The sequence below is a fragment of the Crotalus tigris genome, unplaced genomic scaffold, assembly GCF_016545835.1.
Source record: "Crotalus tigris isolate CLP2741 ecotype Arizona unplaced genomic scaffold, ASM1654583v1 scf7180000017767.837487, whole genome shotgun sequence".
Lineage (NCBI taxonomy): Eukaryota > Metazoa > Chordata > Lepidosauria > Squamata > Viperidae > Crotalus > Crotalus tigris.
In genome coordinates this window covers 800,128-818,726 of record NW_024096621.1, presented here as the reverse complement: position 1 = coordinate 818,726, position 18,599 = coordinate 800,128, and the positions used below count along the sequence as shown (strand labels likewise).

The window sequence follows — 18,599 nt, the reverse complement described above, 5'->3', positions numbered from 1 at the left end:
TATTTATCTATTAAATTTATATGCTGCTCATCTTGCAGTTCATGATGACACCGGGTGGAATAAAACATTAGGCACTCAGGTTGGGCATGCAGAAAATACTGGAAAGATACAGTTTCTGTTTCCTTAACAGAATCCACATTACGGAAGGTGGGAAAAATGGGCCCATATGGGAAAGGTTGTTTTTAAGATATGATATGGTCCTATAAGCCTAAGGAACCCTTAAGTATCTATTCTATATTAAGTACTCCCTCCCCTCCCCACACAGGTGCAGCTTACATTTAGAATTTCATGTTCATCATTGGTTTGACTCTGCATATGCAGAAAAGTAATTATTTGGAACACACTTAGCTTCCATAATGTTCTGTGAGTGAATATACTTTGCTGTGTTCTGCTTGCAACCCTGGTGCACTTTCCAGTCTGTTCCTGAGATCCCCTAATCCTCCGGAGCAGATGTGGAATCATGGGGGAGGGTGTTTTACTGGCACCTGCCTTTGCATTGGCAAATAGATACATTTGGAAACAATTCAGAGAGGGTTTTTCATTCTCTCTAAATTGATTGAAAACACCCTGAAGTTTGTAACTCATGTTGGAAATCAGTAAAGCTTTAGCTGGTGAAAATGTTAAAAAACCCCAATACTTTCACCAGCATATCAGGGCTTTAGGCTAGGATACTGGCATGTAAATGGTTTCATTCATTTTTGCAGTAAATATACTTCCATAGTATCTTTGGATTGTCCTAATAATGAGAGATTAATGTGATTTGCTTCGTATTTTAAAGACACTGTGTGGTTCATTATTTCAAAATAATCTAGCTTCCATGCAAAATCTTCATGATTACTTCATTTATAAATGAATTTTTATATTCCATCATATATTGAATTAATATTATTTATATTACTTTTGTTACTGACCAGCAGAAAGATCCAGACTATAGCAGTTAGAATTTATGTTTTAATTCCTTTTTTGCTTATATTAATTGTAAGCTAATTTGGGGTACTACCCCTTGACAGAGAAGAGAAGGCCTTATAGAAAAAAATGAATAATAGTGTAGACTGTATGAATTTCTTAGCTCTAACTTCCCTAGTTTGCATATAGAACAATATATCTTGATGTTATTAATATACCTTTAGGTCAGACATGTCAAACACAAGGCCCGGGGGCCGGATGCAGCCCGCGAAGTGGTTTCATGTGGCCCATGAAGCCATCCTGGAAACAGTGAGGGAACGGCCCCCTCTGCCTTGGCCCTGGCCCAGGCTGGCCGGGAGCCAATGTACAATTTTGTGGCCATCTATGCTGAAGCACATTCAGTCTTAGCTCCATAAGCTCCCCCCATGGCCTGAGAGGAACAGTGAGGCTCCTCCAGTGGACCATACCTTGGCACTTGCCCTGGTCCCCCCCTTCTGCCAGAGACCCTCAGATCTGTCCCGCCCAGGCCCCCACAGGCACCCTTGAAGCGACCAGTGTAGAGCTGGCCATGCCCACTCTATAGGCCACACTCACTCCATTCATGCGCACCCAGTAGGCCGCACCCACCCTGGCCAAACCCACCCGGCCCCCCTCAGGGTAACTGCAATGCTGTTGCGGCCCTCAATGAAATTGAGTTTGACACCCCTGCTTTAGGTGATTAAAAAATCAATTTCTCTCTTTTATATCAGAAGAATAGGATTACTGGACTTTAAATTCCAGGCAACATGTCCAGTTTGAAGAAGTGTTAAGGAGTTGTGTTTTAGCATTATTTGTGTCACAGGTTACTCTTCCCCTGTAACAATTGTTTCAATTAGATTTGTAGCAAAAATATGAAATATTATTTGGATCAGTTCCTTGTTTTTTTAATACAATCTCATTATATATGATTAAAAAATAATTGTTTACTCTTAATAAATGTTGTAACTTGAATTGTGTGCGAAAATTTTTCAGTATTTGATTTTTTAATTAATATTGTTTCATATATGTTGGTGTGTTCTGTCCCTCTCTGTCTTTTGTGTTTGGAGTATGTGTACATCTTTTAGTGTTCTATTTTAGAAATCTTAACGTATCTTTCTCTGTGTCTTGTGACATCATTTCACAGATTACCTAGTTTTAGACATTTCAAGGTGCTGGTCTTGAGACCCATGCATCCTAACAGCATCCACTGTTGTATCTTGTGACCCTAACACCTATGAGCGATTTTAGGGAGCAGTGTTTTCTCTGTAGTAATGCTATGCCTATGGAGTTCCTTTCTTGGGGAGAATTGCATATTGTTTTATGTAAAAACAGATCAGTGTGGTTTTGTTAACTGTTTATCTCTTATCCTATTTGCCTGTCCTAATCTGATTTTGCTCCTATCTTGATGAATGGGGACCCTTTCCTTCATTTGTGGAGTGGTATTCAATGATTTTACTAGTTGCTTGATTGTAAGATAACATAAAATCACATGTCCCTAGGGATTGGGCTAATAAATGTTGTTTAAGAATATCTCCTGAGTTTTGGGGAAGAATAACAGAAAAGAAGGGGAAGATAGAAAACTCTAATGAGCTTATAGCCCACTATTGATATGAATGAAATAGTAATATGGCAGTATGCCTCCTTAGAGGAATCCTATTCTAACTCTGAATGCTTTATAATATATTGCTTTATTTTACAGTTGATTGCTGTGTATGACGAACAAGATGCATTCCCCAAATCTGATGACACCAATGGTAGTTTAACAGAAGGCAACAGCCCAGATGCCTTTGAGACTGATGTAGCTGCCCAACTAGCGGCATTTCAACCCATTGGTGGAGAGATTGAAGTGACATCCTCTGCTCTGAAATTAGGTAGGTATTTACATTGTCCCTTGCAATTTTCTTGAGTCATCTGTCTTCCTAAGGATTTATATGCACTAATAAAATATTCTTAATATGCTCCCTTTCTTATGGTAAAAGTGTACAAAATCAGTATCATTGCCCAATGCCTCTGTTGAAGGAAGAGGACTTATTTGGTAATTGTCCTGGAATTATTCCTAACTCTACATTTCTTTTAGTTTAGATACTGGGCATAGCTTTCCATTTTGTAATCCAGATAATTAAAAATATTGACTTCCAGTTACACTTTTATTGACAAGTTCTGTAAGGATTTATTTTTTTTGGTATCAAAGCAATTTATAAAAAAATTAAAATAATGATAAAAAGTGGTATATTAATTGTTTAATTAAGTAAAAGATATTGAAGCTTTGTAGCATATATAAACTGAGCCACTGAAACATTTTTTTATAAACTTTAAATTTGTCTATTTTTTGTCACATTTTACTGCCTTGCTTTTCAAAGGGAAAGGTGCATACAGTACGTTACTTTTGGGGGGCCTTTGTTTTCAACAGCCAATCACAATCAACTTGTACCATATAAGTACAATATGTAAAACACAATATCAGAAACGATCTTTTACAAAATTGGTACATATCAAACTCTGAATTGTTTTGTTGCAGATAGTGGCTTTTTTTTACCCTTTACATTGCATTTTTCTTAAATCTTCCTTATTTGGAAGTAATATGCATTGAATGGGATGAAATTACATTCTAAGAGATTCAGATACTGACAGTATCCAAGAAAAATCCAACTTGTCAACCGGGGACATGGGCACAGATACCCAAAATACAATGAAAGCAAATGCTGAAGAGTCAGTCAGGAATAGGACTTTTCCAGGATTTTTTTTTATTTTTAAAAAAGGATTTGCTTTTGCTCTTTTGAGATTGGCTGAAAACTAAGTAAGAAAAGAAGTCCAAACTCACAGAAATCTGGCTTGCAGATCAGGGCATTATTGGCAAATTAGACATTAATGAAGCTTTGATAGATATGACGTACATTTTATTTTATTTTATGACTGTGATCTCTTAGCCTTTGGACATTTTCAGAGATTCTGGGCTAAGGAAACAACTCACTTAATCAGTCTCTTCAGAAGCAGTTATTTTGCCTTTGGATCCCTTTCATGGTTTCTGATCTTGATATACAAAATAAAGTCTTATATTCTTAAAATCTCAGTGGCCTCCATTCAGGGGAAAGGGACCATTGAATACATGGCTTCCCATCTAGTCAACTATGGAAAGAAGAAAGAAAGATTGCCATGACTTTTGTAGAAGACTAAGGCAAAGAGGAGATAAAGGATTGGTGCCATCATCACCATATTAGCTCTTCTCAGGAGTGTTGAGATATAGGTTCAGGATTTAGAACCCTTTTCATGGTAGCCAGGAACTCCCAGTTCACTCTATTCATGTGGGTGCATCCCATTTCATAATAACATGTGGCAGACTTAGTGCAATGCACAAGTGCTTACTGTTTAGTTGATAAATAATAAAAAGTGGCCATAAAAAAAACAAAACCCCAATTTAAGTAATTTAACCTTGAGAAACAACACTTTAGGTTTGTTCCGTATTTTCATATGAAATTTAATTATTGTGAAGACTAAGGAAATATTCTGTAGCATTTTCAAAATAATAGAAATCTAAAATCTCAGGCTGTTTAATGCATGTAGTCCATCATTCCTTTTTAGTTGCTTCAAAGGCTAATGTTTAGAACAGAGCTCCATAACCTTTCTGGTTTGGCAGCCTCGAAGGAAAGAGAGCAGCAGGGAAATTTGCATGCATGCAGCCTCGCATGTGCATACACAAATAGGTGTGTGCATTATGGCAGCTCTAGTGTGTGCACACATGCACAACCGGATCATATACACCCGCGGTGTGTGCACCAGCGCCCGTGCAGATGCTCAAGTGGGCCGCTGGAGCTCACGTGCATGCACAAATGGGGCCACTAGTGCCCGTGTGGTGGTGCTACTGTGAGTGGGGGGGGGCTTGCCAGCTATTCCCGGGCCTGGTGGCAAAATGCCATGGCCTGATACTAGGCTACGAACCATATGTTGGGGACCCCTGATTTAGAATAATCATTTTTTTAACCATTCATCAGTGCCCATTATTTCAGTTTGTCTCCTTTGTCCTTGACTTACTTTATTGTGCTTCTATATGTTAACATGAATGTTGTGAGTTAAGGATATTTCCCGGTCTATTAAATACTTCTGGCAATAACAGCTTAAAATGAACACTAGCAGGTATTTCACAAACTGCTTTTGATATCAATTATAGAGTAATATAATTGGCTCTTAGATAGAAATGAAGTAGTGTCAAAGTGAACACTCAAGATGTTTAAACGTGAATTGTCATTTGATATGGAATCATAAGTTAGATCATACTCATAAAATTACACTTCAAAGTGTGTGCCCTTCCTTGGTCTTTCTCTTCCTGTTTTGTTACTGAGTGTTTCCTTAAAGCATGCTACATGCAAGCAATCTGTCATGCTGCTTAACTGCTCCTTTCATCAGCAAGGTCTTCGGTGGCAATTATCTTATATTTTAGTAGCTTCTTATTTAGCTAATCAGTGGGATATTCAGTGGAGATGCTCTAGTAGTAAAGGTCTGCTGTCCTTAGAAATCCCACTTACTGATTATTTGTTGTTGTTTTTTAATTCATCTTCTGGTGCCTTCCTTTTAAATTCTTCCATGGTTTTTTAATCTTTCCCTTTTAAAAGTTGTGCATATTTTTTAAATCTTTCCTCTGCAATAGATTTTAGTTCTTTGGTTCTTTTTAAATTGCAAGTTTGGTTCTTGGCATTCTCCTATGTTTTACTATATTTTTAAAATATTATTTTATTGGAAGCTTTAAAAATAAGACTAAATATTGATACAAACTAAAATAGAGTAAGAAAGGAAAAAAGGAAGAGGGAAAGAGAAACCTGATGTGCAAAAAGAAAACAAGAATACAAAGAAAAAATATATTCTGATTTTCTTTACAGCAGTTATTAATGCAATTGTAGATTTAATGTAATTCTTTCTCTAAAGTTATATTGTGACTCTCTTCTTTCTATAAACTATCCTATCTAATGGTCAAAACAATAGATCATAAGTTCATTTTTTTCTGTTTTATGCAAATAGTTCTTAAGCAGTTTATGGTCAGTGGTAAAATTTCAGCAAGATCTGCTGCAACATCTTCACCAAGCATTTCTGTTGTAGGTATTGCCAGATCTTTCCATTTTTGCACATACAATATCTCACTGCAGTTATCAACAACAAAAATGAAGTTCTATGACTTTTTCCCCAACTATTTATCCCTCAGTCCCAAGAGTAAAACTTCTGGTTTCAGTTCTATATTAATGTTTAAAATCCTCTGAATCAGTACATGTTTTACTGTACTCTAACAAGTTTATTGTTCTATACTGTGAATATGTAGAGATCTTTCTTTCCTGGGAAATATAAAAATATAAGAAATAATTATTTTCTGCTTCTTTTTTAACCTGTTGTTTAGCACATATTCTCCTTGAGGTTGTCTGGAAAAAGAAGCTGAGGAGACAAGTTCTAAAACCATATTTTGAAAAACTGCCATGCATGTACACCCTGACAAAGTTCTTTTAAAATGTTTGCAACAACCAGGCTGATGTTCATGAGCTGGCTTCTTTATGTTTCAATTATTGCTCTATATTTATTTGTTAACTGCTGCTCCATTTATATTACAGCTCCATTTCAGACATATGAAAACTATCCTCACATCTTTCTATCACAGCTTCCTCATGTTGACATGAGGATAGGATTTTAAGTGGATGGGAGAGACCATACATGTCCTAGTCTCCCTCCCATACTTGGAGGTTTCAAAGACCTGAATAGAACTTGCCTTGGAATGGTGTGTGGGAAACAAGGATTATAGTTGCTGATATTAATAAATGTTAAGCTTCAAAAAAGGAAATTGTACCTCTTAGCTTGATGACATATTTTTATGTCAGCCTTTTCAAAGCCACAATTTCTTTTAAAATAAATTTCAGTGTATATCTAGTGCAAAATAGCTATATTCTTTCAAAGGAGTGTAACTGGAAAAAAGCTCTAAAGTCAAGTAATACTACTATTCATTATATAGTATATCAGGCTAGCAAAACTTGTAGAAGGAAAAGGACCACAATAACAAATTAAAAATAATTTTGGGCTACAAAAGAATAACTGGGACAGTTATCAACAATTTGGCAGCTAGCAAAGTGGAAGCAGTTCTGAGCTGCTGCTGCTGGTGGTGAGGCCTGAAGGGATGGTGATGGCAGCAGGGGATCCATCCTGGTGCTGGTGAATTTTTAACAAATGCTGGCAAACCACACAAGATTGCTTGGTGGTCCATATGTGGTGCAGACCCAGATCAATGTTTCTAGGTTAGATGGATTTCATTCTAATTAAATAATTGTTTTCTATTCTTTAATATCATATTTTGAAGAAAAACAGGAATTATTGATAATTTCTGAAAAGGAAAGAGGGCATGGGGCTTGATATTTTTCTTTGTGACATCCTTTCACATATTTGTAGTTAATGATAGTGTGATCATTTGGGAAATATGACAGTCAACTTTTCTCCTTTGTTGCAGGTTTTGCAAAACTAACAATTTCTTTTCAAACAAAATGGGAGATAAATAACTTTTCTTCTAATTCCTATCTATCTTTATATTTCTTTCGAAATCCTATTTTCTGTATATCTTCCATGAGTATCCTATGAGTTTATTGTTATGAACCCATAAGTAAACTTGTTTCTTTTTTGGTTGTCACTAGTGTTGAAATTTCACATCCCAAAAGTTTTTATTTGTCATGAATATAATAATCTTGTTGTGATTTTGTTGAGGGAATGTAAATTTGCAGAGGTGTCAACTACTGATTGACAACCCTAATCCTAGCTTATTTGATTGGAAAAAGCACAAGATCTGAAATAAGTGGACATAATCAATTGGTGTATTAAATTCACTGGCAGGCAAAAGCCTGACTTCAGTTGCTGCAGGGGCTTTCAATATCTGGTTGGTAAGGGGAAAAAAATGTTACCAATACTATTTGGTTGTTTTGCTGCTGGAGAAGTTGACAAAACTCCATTGGTAGCTGCTCATGCTTCTGAATTAGCTCTTCTTCCCCTCCATCCCTCCCTGTGTATGCTGACTCCAATTCAGCGCATTGACCAAGCCTGTTTTGTCCTGGGCATCTTTTGTATTCCTCATTTGTCACCTGTGACTCTTTCCTCTTCTTCCTTGCCTCCCACACACCCCCATCCAAATCTGGAAGGCTTTTCCTTTGATATCTGGAGTGTGAATGTGGTTGGTCTAATGTAGCAGCCTCCAAATCCAAAGGAAAGAGAGCCAAGGGCAAGAAGGGCTTGCCAGACTGCTCCTTCTATTATCTCATCTCACACTTCTCATTGGTCCTTCAGTCTCCCTTGCTGGAGTTAGTTTCTAATCCCCAGATGACCTCATTACCCTTTTTTGAACTTGTTTCAAAGTGAAATGGTCGGAGACATGTTTTATACCTCAGAGGGTCTAAAATTCTGTTCAAAGCAGAATGAAGCATAACAGTGATTTCTGTGATATGTAAACTCTATTTCTGATGCTGCAGTTTAAAGTTATATTTGCTTGAGTTGCATTCACTATTACTGCTGCCTAATACAGTATGTGATATGTAGTCAAGTAGTATAACAAAAACTTTCGTACAGATATTATTGCCAAGGCACAAATAATCAACCTACACTTGGGCATTTGATTTAGGCTTCCTAACTTTGCATTTGTGTCTGTTAAATAGCATTCTCTTACTTTAGCACATTCCTTTAAAGTTACCAAGTTATTTTAAATTTTATTTCAACATTTATTTTAGATGTTATCACTGGTAGTTCTCAATTTAGGACCATATTTGAGAGCAGAATTTCTGTTGCCAAGCAAGATGTTTATTAAGTGAGTTGCACCAGATTTTGAACTTTTTACCATAGTTTTTAAGCAAATTACCATAGTTATTAAGTGAATCACTAATCCAGCTTCCCCATTGACTTTGCTTGTTGGAAGCCCACTGGGAAAGTCACAAATGGCATACATATGAACCCAGAGCACTGCAACTATTGTAAATACATGATGGTTGCCAAATGCCCAAATTTTGATCACACGATTGTGGGGATGCTACGATGATCATAAGTGTGAGGACAAGTTACAAGTCACTTATTTCAATGCCACTGTAACTTTGAACAGTCCCTAAACCCATGGTTATAAATTGAAGACCACCTTGTATCTACCTCACAAATTTGTGTCCTTTAATCTTGCAAACTGTAGAGAAACAATGGGAGAGTTTTATTTCTGGATGCAAAATCCGAATAAAGGATGACAAGCATCTTACTTTAGATAGATGATATCTATCTATCTATCTATCTATCTATCTATCTATCTATCTATCTATCTATCTATCTATCTAAATAAATAATCTTTATTGTTATTTTCTACTGTGAGCAAAACGGCACACATTAAAAATGAAATTTAGTTGCTTGCTCACAAAGTGTACACATACATAACACACCTTTAAACATACTACATACAACATATGTATAGACCTACACCTAACTTTGAATTGCTACAGGGTAAAGGACAGTTAAGGTCTAATAGATTTTTTTCCCCACAAAGTCACTCAAAGTTGATAATAAGATTAAAAAAATGATATTACTCTGATCTCCTCATTGATTTGGAGGTAGATAAAGAAAACTAGAACTATCTAAAGAATAACATGAAGTGACATTATCATGCAGATTTGATAAAAGATTGTAATAAAAACTCATAGCAATTATAACAATAATATTAGAAAGTTGCCAGAAAGGCATCTGACTGTCAGATGATACAGAACTGCTAAAAGAGAAGAGGCGGATCTCAGGAACCCTGAATTAATTATTTACGTTTTTCTCCACAGTGAAAAGTAGCATAATGCCTTATACCTGAAATAGCTTTTACAGATAAGGTGTCCCAAGTGCTGGATAACATACAGGTGACAAAAGATATTCTAGAATTTATTGGAAAATTATAAATTAACAAGTCACCTGATTTATATGATAATCTCTTGAGAGTAAAAGGAAAGAACTCAAATGTGAAATTGCTGATATGCTAATATGCAAATAACAGTAATATGCAAATTATCTCTCAAATCAGCCTCTATAATGGAGTTGGAAAGCAGCCACTGGAACAATGATTTTTAAAAAGAGATCTAGAAGTGATCCATATAATTATAGGATAGTTAACTATTAATTAGAGGAAAGCATTATTGAAAGGTAGAATTATTAAATGTGGAACAGAAGATTTTCTGAAAAAGTAGCAATGTAGCAGTACAAAAATGGATGTCATGCATCTTCGAATGTTTTAGAATGTGTTGTGAGAATCAGCCAATGTAGAGGAAAAACCCAGGACAGATAGGAAAAAAAATAGTAATTGATTAAAGCATGCAGAAATAGATATTAGGAACAAATAGAGATCTTAAAATAGAAGGAAAAGATGCTATTTATTTGTTCATCAACCTAATATTTTAACAAATGTAAAAATAGGGAAATACTTTGTTAGTGGCTACCATCAGAAATGGCCCAGATCCACATTTTTTGGTTTCAGTAACACTGTATACTACCCCATTTCCATAGTCTTGCTGTCACATTGGGGTGGAGGGAGGGATAGACAAAGATTGCCTGGAATGTTTGCCTAGAATGCATAATCCCAAGCCATGAAGATCATCCTAGCTGCTCAGTTAAAGCAAGCAGGCATCTATACTAGGAAGCAGGGATTTAGGATGATGCTTGATAATAATAATCATTTTTAAAAGAGAACTGACAAGTAAAAATATCCTATTGATACAAGGATAGAATATCGGTAAGTGGAAAGAGAAGTTGGAAAAATTGTTAGTGATCAGTATATTGTAGATGAAAGGTTAACCATTAAAGATACATTGTTATTTTTAGCAAAAACAAAACAACCCCTTCCCCCCCCACAAAATCACTTAACTGATAACAGCAAAGGCATAATTTCATACTGGGTGGGAGAATGCAATGGTACTCCTCTACTTTACCCCAAAACCCCACATTAATAGAAAATATGAAATATTGATGATAAAATTCTAAATGATAAGCTCCTCAGATCAGATTGGACCCAATATGCTTCTTAGGTAGATCTGAAACTCTTTTGGAGTACTGATGGTGTTTATGAAACAGCTAGATTTAAGCCTATGAGATGTCTAGTTGCTGATGTTACCATGCAGGGAAAGAAAACATGAAGCTGCAAATATAGAATTGCAATGAAAACATAGAATATAAGAAGCGTGAACATGTTCAACCCTGTGAAAGGTGAAATGAATCTACTATGCATTTACATCTTAGGCATCAGTGAACTGAGATAGACTGGAATTGGATACTTAATCTTAGAAATTAACAGTATTTACTACTCAGGACATTTTAAAAAAAGAACTGTGTTTTTATAATTATGAAGGTAATAGCAAGAATAATACTTGCCTATAATGCAATCAAAGATTGAATAGTATCAATTAAAGCTGGAATGCCAAAGTTGGAAATATCAAGAAGGAACCTAATATTAGCTCAGGAAATTAAAATTAATCACTAGCACTAGTGCTTAGATTTATATACTACTCCATAAGGCTTTGTAGCAGTCTCTGAACCATTTACAGTTCCTCATTTTACTGATCTCAGAAGGATAGAAGGCAGAGTCAACCTTGATTCCCCTCAGGATTGAACTTTTGGCTGTGGGCTGAATTAGCCTGAAATACTGCACTTTAATGACTGTACCACCACAGCTGGTAACTCACAGGCAAATAACTTAACAGTTTCTACCACTCCATTATTTCTGAATTAGTAACAGTCATCAAATAACTAAAATGACACCTGTATGCAAGACAGGTTACCAAGCAAGTTGGTTGTTAAGTGAGGCATTACTGATTTTATGACCTGTTTTGCAATGGTTGTTAAGCATATCACTGCTGTTGTTAAATGATTTACACAATTGTTAAGAGATTCTGGTTTCCCTCATTGACTTTACTTGTTGGAAGCCATCTGAAAATGTCACAAATGGCAATTCTGGGACACTGTAATCCTTACAAATACATGCTGGTTGCCAAAAACCCAAATTTTGATCATGTGCCCTTGGGGATGCTGTGATAATCCTTAATGCAAGGACTGGCTGTAAGTCACTGTTTTCAGTGCTGTTATAACTTTGAAGAGTTGTTAAATGAATGGTTGTAAGTCAAGGATTATCTGTATAGAAAGCAAATAGACCACATTATTGGTGGAAGGAAATAGAAATACCCAGTTATAACAGCCAGGGACTGAATGCAGAATAGAACACAAATTGGTCATATGCAAATTACAAGTTAAGCTGAAATTGAAGAAGAAATTTTCTAAATAATGCTTGGAGCATAACATATCCACCATTTTCAAGGAGAATATCAGGAATCACTTTGAAATCCCAAATCTTATTGATAGAGAATCAGAGAAACTTAAGGAAATCATTAAACATGAATCTGAAAACAGACAAAGAAACAGAAGAAAACAAAGTGGATCTCAGAACAAACAATTTAAATTGCCAAGAAGAGAGGAGAAAAGAAGCCAAAGCCAAGAAGGATAAAAAAAAAAAAATCTCAGAGAGAAATTAAACAAGTTGTAACAACTTAACACGAAAGCTGTTAAAAGACCTAACGTCTTCCAAAACATCTCTAAAGTTAGAAGAAGGTTTGTGTCACTAATTGGGATTCTAAAGGACATTAATGGACAGATAGTGACTGATTCAAAAAAGATCAAAGAAAAATGGAAGAAGTATCCTGAAACTCTATACAATAGAGATGTTAACATCCAAGATATATTTGAAATTATTCCCTATTTACAAAGACCTGTAATAATATACAAAGACCTCTAAGATGGCTTTAGATTAGCATTCTGTCATTATCAATTTGGGAAACCACAATAAGTGATAGAATATTTATAGAAATATGGCAAGCAAAAAAAGACTTGGTACAGTTTTTAACCAACAAATTTGGAGAATGACACAGTGGCCAACAAATTGCAGTTAACAGGATGTGCAAAATTTCTTACAATATCCTTAATTTCTACGTTAGCAAGATAATACTTAGGATAATCCAATGCATATTAGAGCCCTACATGGGAAGAAGGAAACCAAATATTAATGATGGCTTAAGAAAAAGGCAAGAAACATTATTTTTGTTGAAGGGTGGATACCTAAGAAAGTCAAAGAATACTAGAGTCAATATGTATTCCATTGATTATAGAAAGGCAACAGTGGTATTGATCATGTAAACTTATGGAATGTGCTTAGAAAAATGACAATTTCAGAACCTCTTATTGTCCTAGTGCAAAAGCAATATACAAGTCATGTAGCCACAGGATGGACAGGACCTGATGAAAGAGATTAGTTCTAGTTGGCGAAGAATTGAGATAAGGCAAAAAATGACTCAAATTATTTATTTCACAATAATCAAAGACTTAGCTCTCTGGAAAAGTCTATAATGCAATAAAAGATGGAAAGAAAGTGACCAGAACCAAAATGGATAGGCTCAGTTACAGTAGAGATGAGTGCACAGTTGGAAGACTTGACAAGCAAGATTATGAACAAATCCTTCTGGAGAAAATCTAACTCTCTGGTTCCTTAGAGTCAACATTGACTTGATGGTGCATAATCAGCCAAAATGCTACTTCATCTAGCAGCAGCCTCCATGGCTGTGGGCTGGGTCAGATAAGTAAAAAAAATTGAAGATAGCTATGATAACTATCCAGTCAATATCTTGCCATGCTAATTAGATTTTTTATTCAGAGTTATCAAATTCTAAGGGAAGAGATTCTAGCTGCTTGAATTACAATTCTTTAGAATTCTTTATTGGCCAAGTGTGGTTTGACACACAAGAAATTTGTCTCCGGTGCATAAGCTCTCAATGCACATACAAGTAATAGTGATAAATCATGATCATAAAAAACAAAAAATACATTAATCATAAATCATAAAATAGAACACTTCATCATAAACCATAAGATGTAAAACTTAGTGATAGTCATAGTCTACTAGCTAAGCAAACAACATAAATCATACTAGGATACTAAAAACAATATAAATTGTAAAATACAAGCAACAAAGTTATAGTCCTAAGAAGATAAGAATACATAATAGGAAAGATGAGAATAATAATAATACAGCTTTACTAAGTAGTTTGACAATGTTGTAGGAATTAGTTGTTAAGCAGAATGACGGCATGGGAGGAAAAACCGTCCTTGTGTCTAGTTGTTTTGGCATGCAATGCTCTATAGCATCATCTTGAAGGAAGAAGTTGAAATAGTTTATGTCCAGGATGTGAGGGGTCCATAGATATTTTCATAGCCCTCTTTCTGGCTCGTGCAGTATACAGGTCCTCAGTGGAAAGCAGGCTGGTAGCAATTGTTTTTTTCTGCAGTTCTAACTACCAGCTGAAGTCTGTGTCTGTCTTGTTTGGTTGCAGTGCCAAATCAGACAGTTATAAAGGTGCAAATGACAGACTCAATAATTGCTTTGTAGAACTGTATCAGCAGCTCCTTGGGCAGTCTGAGCTTTCTGAGTTGGCGCAGGAAGAACATTGTTGTGCTTTTTTGATGACATTTTTGATATTAGGTGTCCACTTGAAATCTTGAGATATTATAGAACCTAGAAACTTGAAGATCTCTACTGTTGATACTGTGTTGTCTGGTATTGTAAGAGGTTGTAGAATAGTAGGGTTTCGCCTAAAGCCTACTGTCATTTCTACAGTTTTGAGTGTGTTCAGTTGAAGATTGTTCGGGCTGCACAAGGCTCGTTGTCTCGAATGAGGCCAATCACTATTATATCATTTGCAAACTTCAGTACTTAAACAGAGGGATCTTTTGAGATGCAGTCATTGATATATAGAGAGAAGAGAAGTGGAGAGAGCACACAGCCCTGGGGGCTCCTGTGCTAATTGTACAGGTATCTGATGTGATTTTGCCTGGCTTCACTTGCTGCTTCCTGTCTGTTAGAAAACTTATGATCCACTTACAGGTATGGTCAGGCACGGCTAGCTGATTTTGTTTAGTGAAAAGAATATCTGGAATGATGGTAAAAGAATTCTGAGCTGAAATCAACGAAAAGGACTCTTGCATAGGTCTTTGGAGATTCAAATATTGAAGCTCAATAGCTTAAATATGTATGCAGCAGTACTTAATTTCACTCAGGGATGTTTTTTTAAAATAAAGACGCAATATAAAGTGTATCCTTATTTTAAAAACTAAAATAAAATGGAAATGCTCAGAAAATAACTATTTGCTCTTACCAAGATATAGTCTGTCACAAACTTGAGCTGACTCTCGTTTAGAAGACCATCAAAACTAAAATAGTATTTTAAAAATAGACTGTCTACTCATATACAATGTTATGATATTTTCAAGTCTAAATATATGTTTAACATTCAGGAAGTTGTATCTCCTGATATACAGATTGTTGAGGAACTGATTTTGAAGGAATGAAAAAAATGAACAATCTTTATTTCCATAATTTTCATAGAGAAAAGTTTGAGAGACTATGCTAGTTGGCTAAGGGTCCAGAGGTTATATTTAAATCAGTTGAATAAAGAAGCAGGGGTGTCAAACTCAATTTCATTGAGGGCCACATCAGCATTGCGGTTGCCTTCGGGGAGGCTGGGTGGGTGTGGCCTACTGGGTGGGCATAAATGGAGTGGGTGTGGCCTTCTGGGTGGGCGTGGCCAGCTCTATATCATTCGCTTCAAGGGTGCCTGTGGGGACCTGGGCAGGAGTGGGACAGATTTGAGGGTCTCTGGCAGAAGGGGGTGGGACCAGGGCAAGTGCCAAGGCATGGCTCACTGGAGGAGCCTCACTGTTCCTCTCAGGCCATGCGGGGGGGGGGGTGCTTTCCTTCTTTCCTTCCTTCCTAAGTACAGAGTGGTGGGAAAATATTTGAGATGAGGGTTGGAGAAAAACAGGCAAGAAATGCAACTGAGGAGGTGTCACCCTTCATGAGGAATGAAGAAATGCACCATGCACCCAGGGGCTGGTTCCTTGCTGTTTCCAGACGGCCATGTAGAGCTAAGACTGAATGCGTTTCAGCATAGATGGCCACCACAGAATTATATATTGTCTCCCAGCAGGCCAGGGCCAAGGCAGCAGGGGCTGTTCTCTCACTGTTTCCAGGATGGTTTCGTGGGCCACATGAAACCACTTCGTGGGCTGCATCCGGCCCCTGGGCCTTGTGTTTGACATGTCTGAGCTATAGGAACCAAGAATAGATAAGATTATGAAAATGTATCATATAAAATATTATTAGAGAAAGGTTCATGTATATAGAAAGGACAATTTTATCAGTACAGTATAGCGAGAGATCAACATTAGGAAATTTTAATAATGGAATTCATAAGACAAATCATTTATTTTAAATGCATATGTATATGCAGGGCTTTTTTTGGTCATAGAACGCCCAAAATGGAGTCCGGCACCTTTTTTGGATGAACCTTGTAGGGTAGGCAAGGCGGGTTGCATGACGTGTGAGTTCCAGCACCTTTTTTTTTTTTTTTTTACAAAAAAAGCACTGTGTATACATATGTATTCCAGTATTCTATATTCTCTCCCAAATTTTTTTTTAAAAGTATCTCTCTCACATGGACTTGTTTTATCTAATCACTTCAGTCAAAGTTATCAGGGTGCAGTTCCATCAATTAAACAATGCCATTTACTTGGTCCCTGGAATTGCGCCTTTGCAGTAGCAAAGTTAACTCAAGTTCTCCCCCCCCCCAAAAAAACAGTTCCCACCTGACTGATATTTTGAAGACTACTAAACACCTGGCTCTTCAGCCTGCCTTTTGGCAAGGGTAATTGATGCCCCTTTCTTCCTTTGTGTTCATTTCTGACTTTGTTTTCTTTGCAATTATTGTTCTTTTCTCTTGTGCTGATTTTTTTTTTGTTCTTAAATGTTAACAGTTGTAAACTGCCCAGAATCCCTGTGACATATACATTTTATGAATAATTATTTATGATTATTTCAGACTGTCTGGATTCATGATTCTAAATATGGAGAGAGAGTGAATATTTCCCCTCTGGTACAATATTAAAATACAGGATCAGCCATTAAAAATAAATGTAAGGATATTTAGAACTGATAAAATAGAACATTTCTTAATAACAAAACTCTTGATTTTTAACATCAGATATGATGATTGCCACCTATTCCTTTTAAAAGGAAATTGGACCAAATCATAGAGAATCTGATTATCAAAGGCTGTTAATCTTGATGACTGATTCAGTAAAGTAATATGCTTTCTTAAATCCTTTTTACAACTGGGTATGCTATGCATTCTGGATTTTATTGACATACAACATGTTTCTCTTTCTCTCTCTGACATATTTAGAGATCTCACTCACAATAATTTTAGTTTTTCTTTCCATACTAAAAAAAAAAAAGCAAGAGTTGATTGCTTTGTAAGGTATCCCTAAGTACTTGTAGAAATATCATCCTGTCCCGCTCACCAAGCACACTCCATGGGTGTTAAAAATCTTTATTGAGGTTTTCCAAGCCCCGAATAATTTTCCCCAGAAATTTCCTACATCAACACCACTGCAAGCCCCAAGGAATTCAATAGTCTAATCCAAAAAAAAAACCCAGCGTAAATCCACAGGGCAAAGACAATCTGCAAGGCATGTCCAGAGTTCAAGAGGCATGATCCAAAGTCCGAGATATAGAATCCAGGTCCAGGTCAAGTAAAAAATCTTAGCGGCTGAAGAACACACAGCAGGGAAATGGATAAGCTGTTCCCAACATCGTTTCCTCCATGTACTAAGCTAAATAGCCACTACACGGTGCAGCCTATCAAGAGAGGTGAGGCTACTACCTTGCAAGTAGCTTGGCTGACTTTAGTTGCATTTTCCTTGTCAGATCAGGTCCTCTCTGATGGCCAGCTGCAGCTGCCCTTCCTCTGCTCAAAATTTTGGGGCTTCCCAGCTATAGCTGTGCCTCTTCTGTCCCTAGCTCAGCCGGACGCTCATCGATTGTCCTCCTGCAACCACTCCACTGTGCTTGGCCTCGCTGCTCGTGGCTCGGAGCCTCTGGCAATCTCCTAATGTTCCTCCACATCTTCCCCCACCATCCCTGGAACTGGCTTTTCCTAGTCTAAACTGGCATCTGGAAAAGCGGCCAAACTATAACTATAACATTATATAGTGTTATAAAAGTGAATGATTCTAAAGTAATCCTAATTAATCAAATATATTCTTTTCTCTCTTTCTAGGTACTCCACTTTTGGTTAGAAGGAGTAGTGATCCAACTGTGGGACAGCCAGCTGACTTTGTGCCAGGAGCTTCACATGCTAATCACCATATTTTGAAGCCCTCTGTGTCAGTAGGTATCTTGAGCTTTCAGATTCTGACATTGTTCTTAGCAGTATTAGCATTCTTAGAAATCCAGTTGTTAAGCAGTTTATATTCTATTAAGCTGTGTTATAACTCCTCAAAGAGTGACTTTTGGGAAAAAAATTCACAAACATCTGAGACAATTTTCCCGATTCATTTGAGAAAACATCTCTGTCCAGTGAAAGATGAATGGAAGAAAAATATTTTTCTGAAGCTACAGTACTGTTTTGCTCACTGGATTATAACCTAACTTCTTAGTAAAAACTCAAATGCAAAATACTTGAAGAAGAATTCCAATAATGTGTTTTCTTAAATCCTTTTTACAACTGGGTATGCTACACAAAACACGCTCCTGAAATTTATGAAAATTCTAAAACTGGCTGTCTGAT

The 18,599-nt window shown here is 36.5% G+C and overlaps 1 protein-coding gene across 4 annotated transcripts in view; it reads left to right on the top strand.

Moving 5' to 3' along the window:
* The first annotated feature begins 2,518 nt into the window (after positions 1-2,518).
* PARD3B (par-3 family cell polarity regulator beta) overlaps positions 2,519-18,599 on the top strand; it is a 461,004-nt gene continuing 444,923 nt past the window's right edge. For all 4 annotated transcript variants that reach the window (XM_039341567.1, XM_039341566.1, XM_039341568.1 and 1 more), the window contains exons 1-2: positions 2,519-2,795; positions 18,090-18,199. In XM_039341567.1, the coding sequence (XP_039197501.1) occupies positions 2,534-2,795; positions 18,090-18,199 (372 nt within the window). In that variant the 5' untranslated portion in view covers positions 2,519-2,533. The remainder of the gene's footprint in view (positions 2,796-18,089; positions 18,200-18,599) is intronic.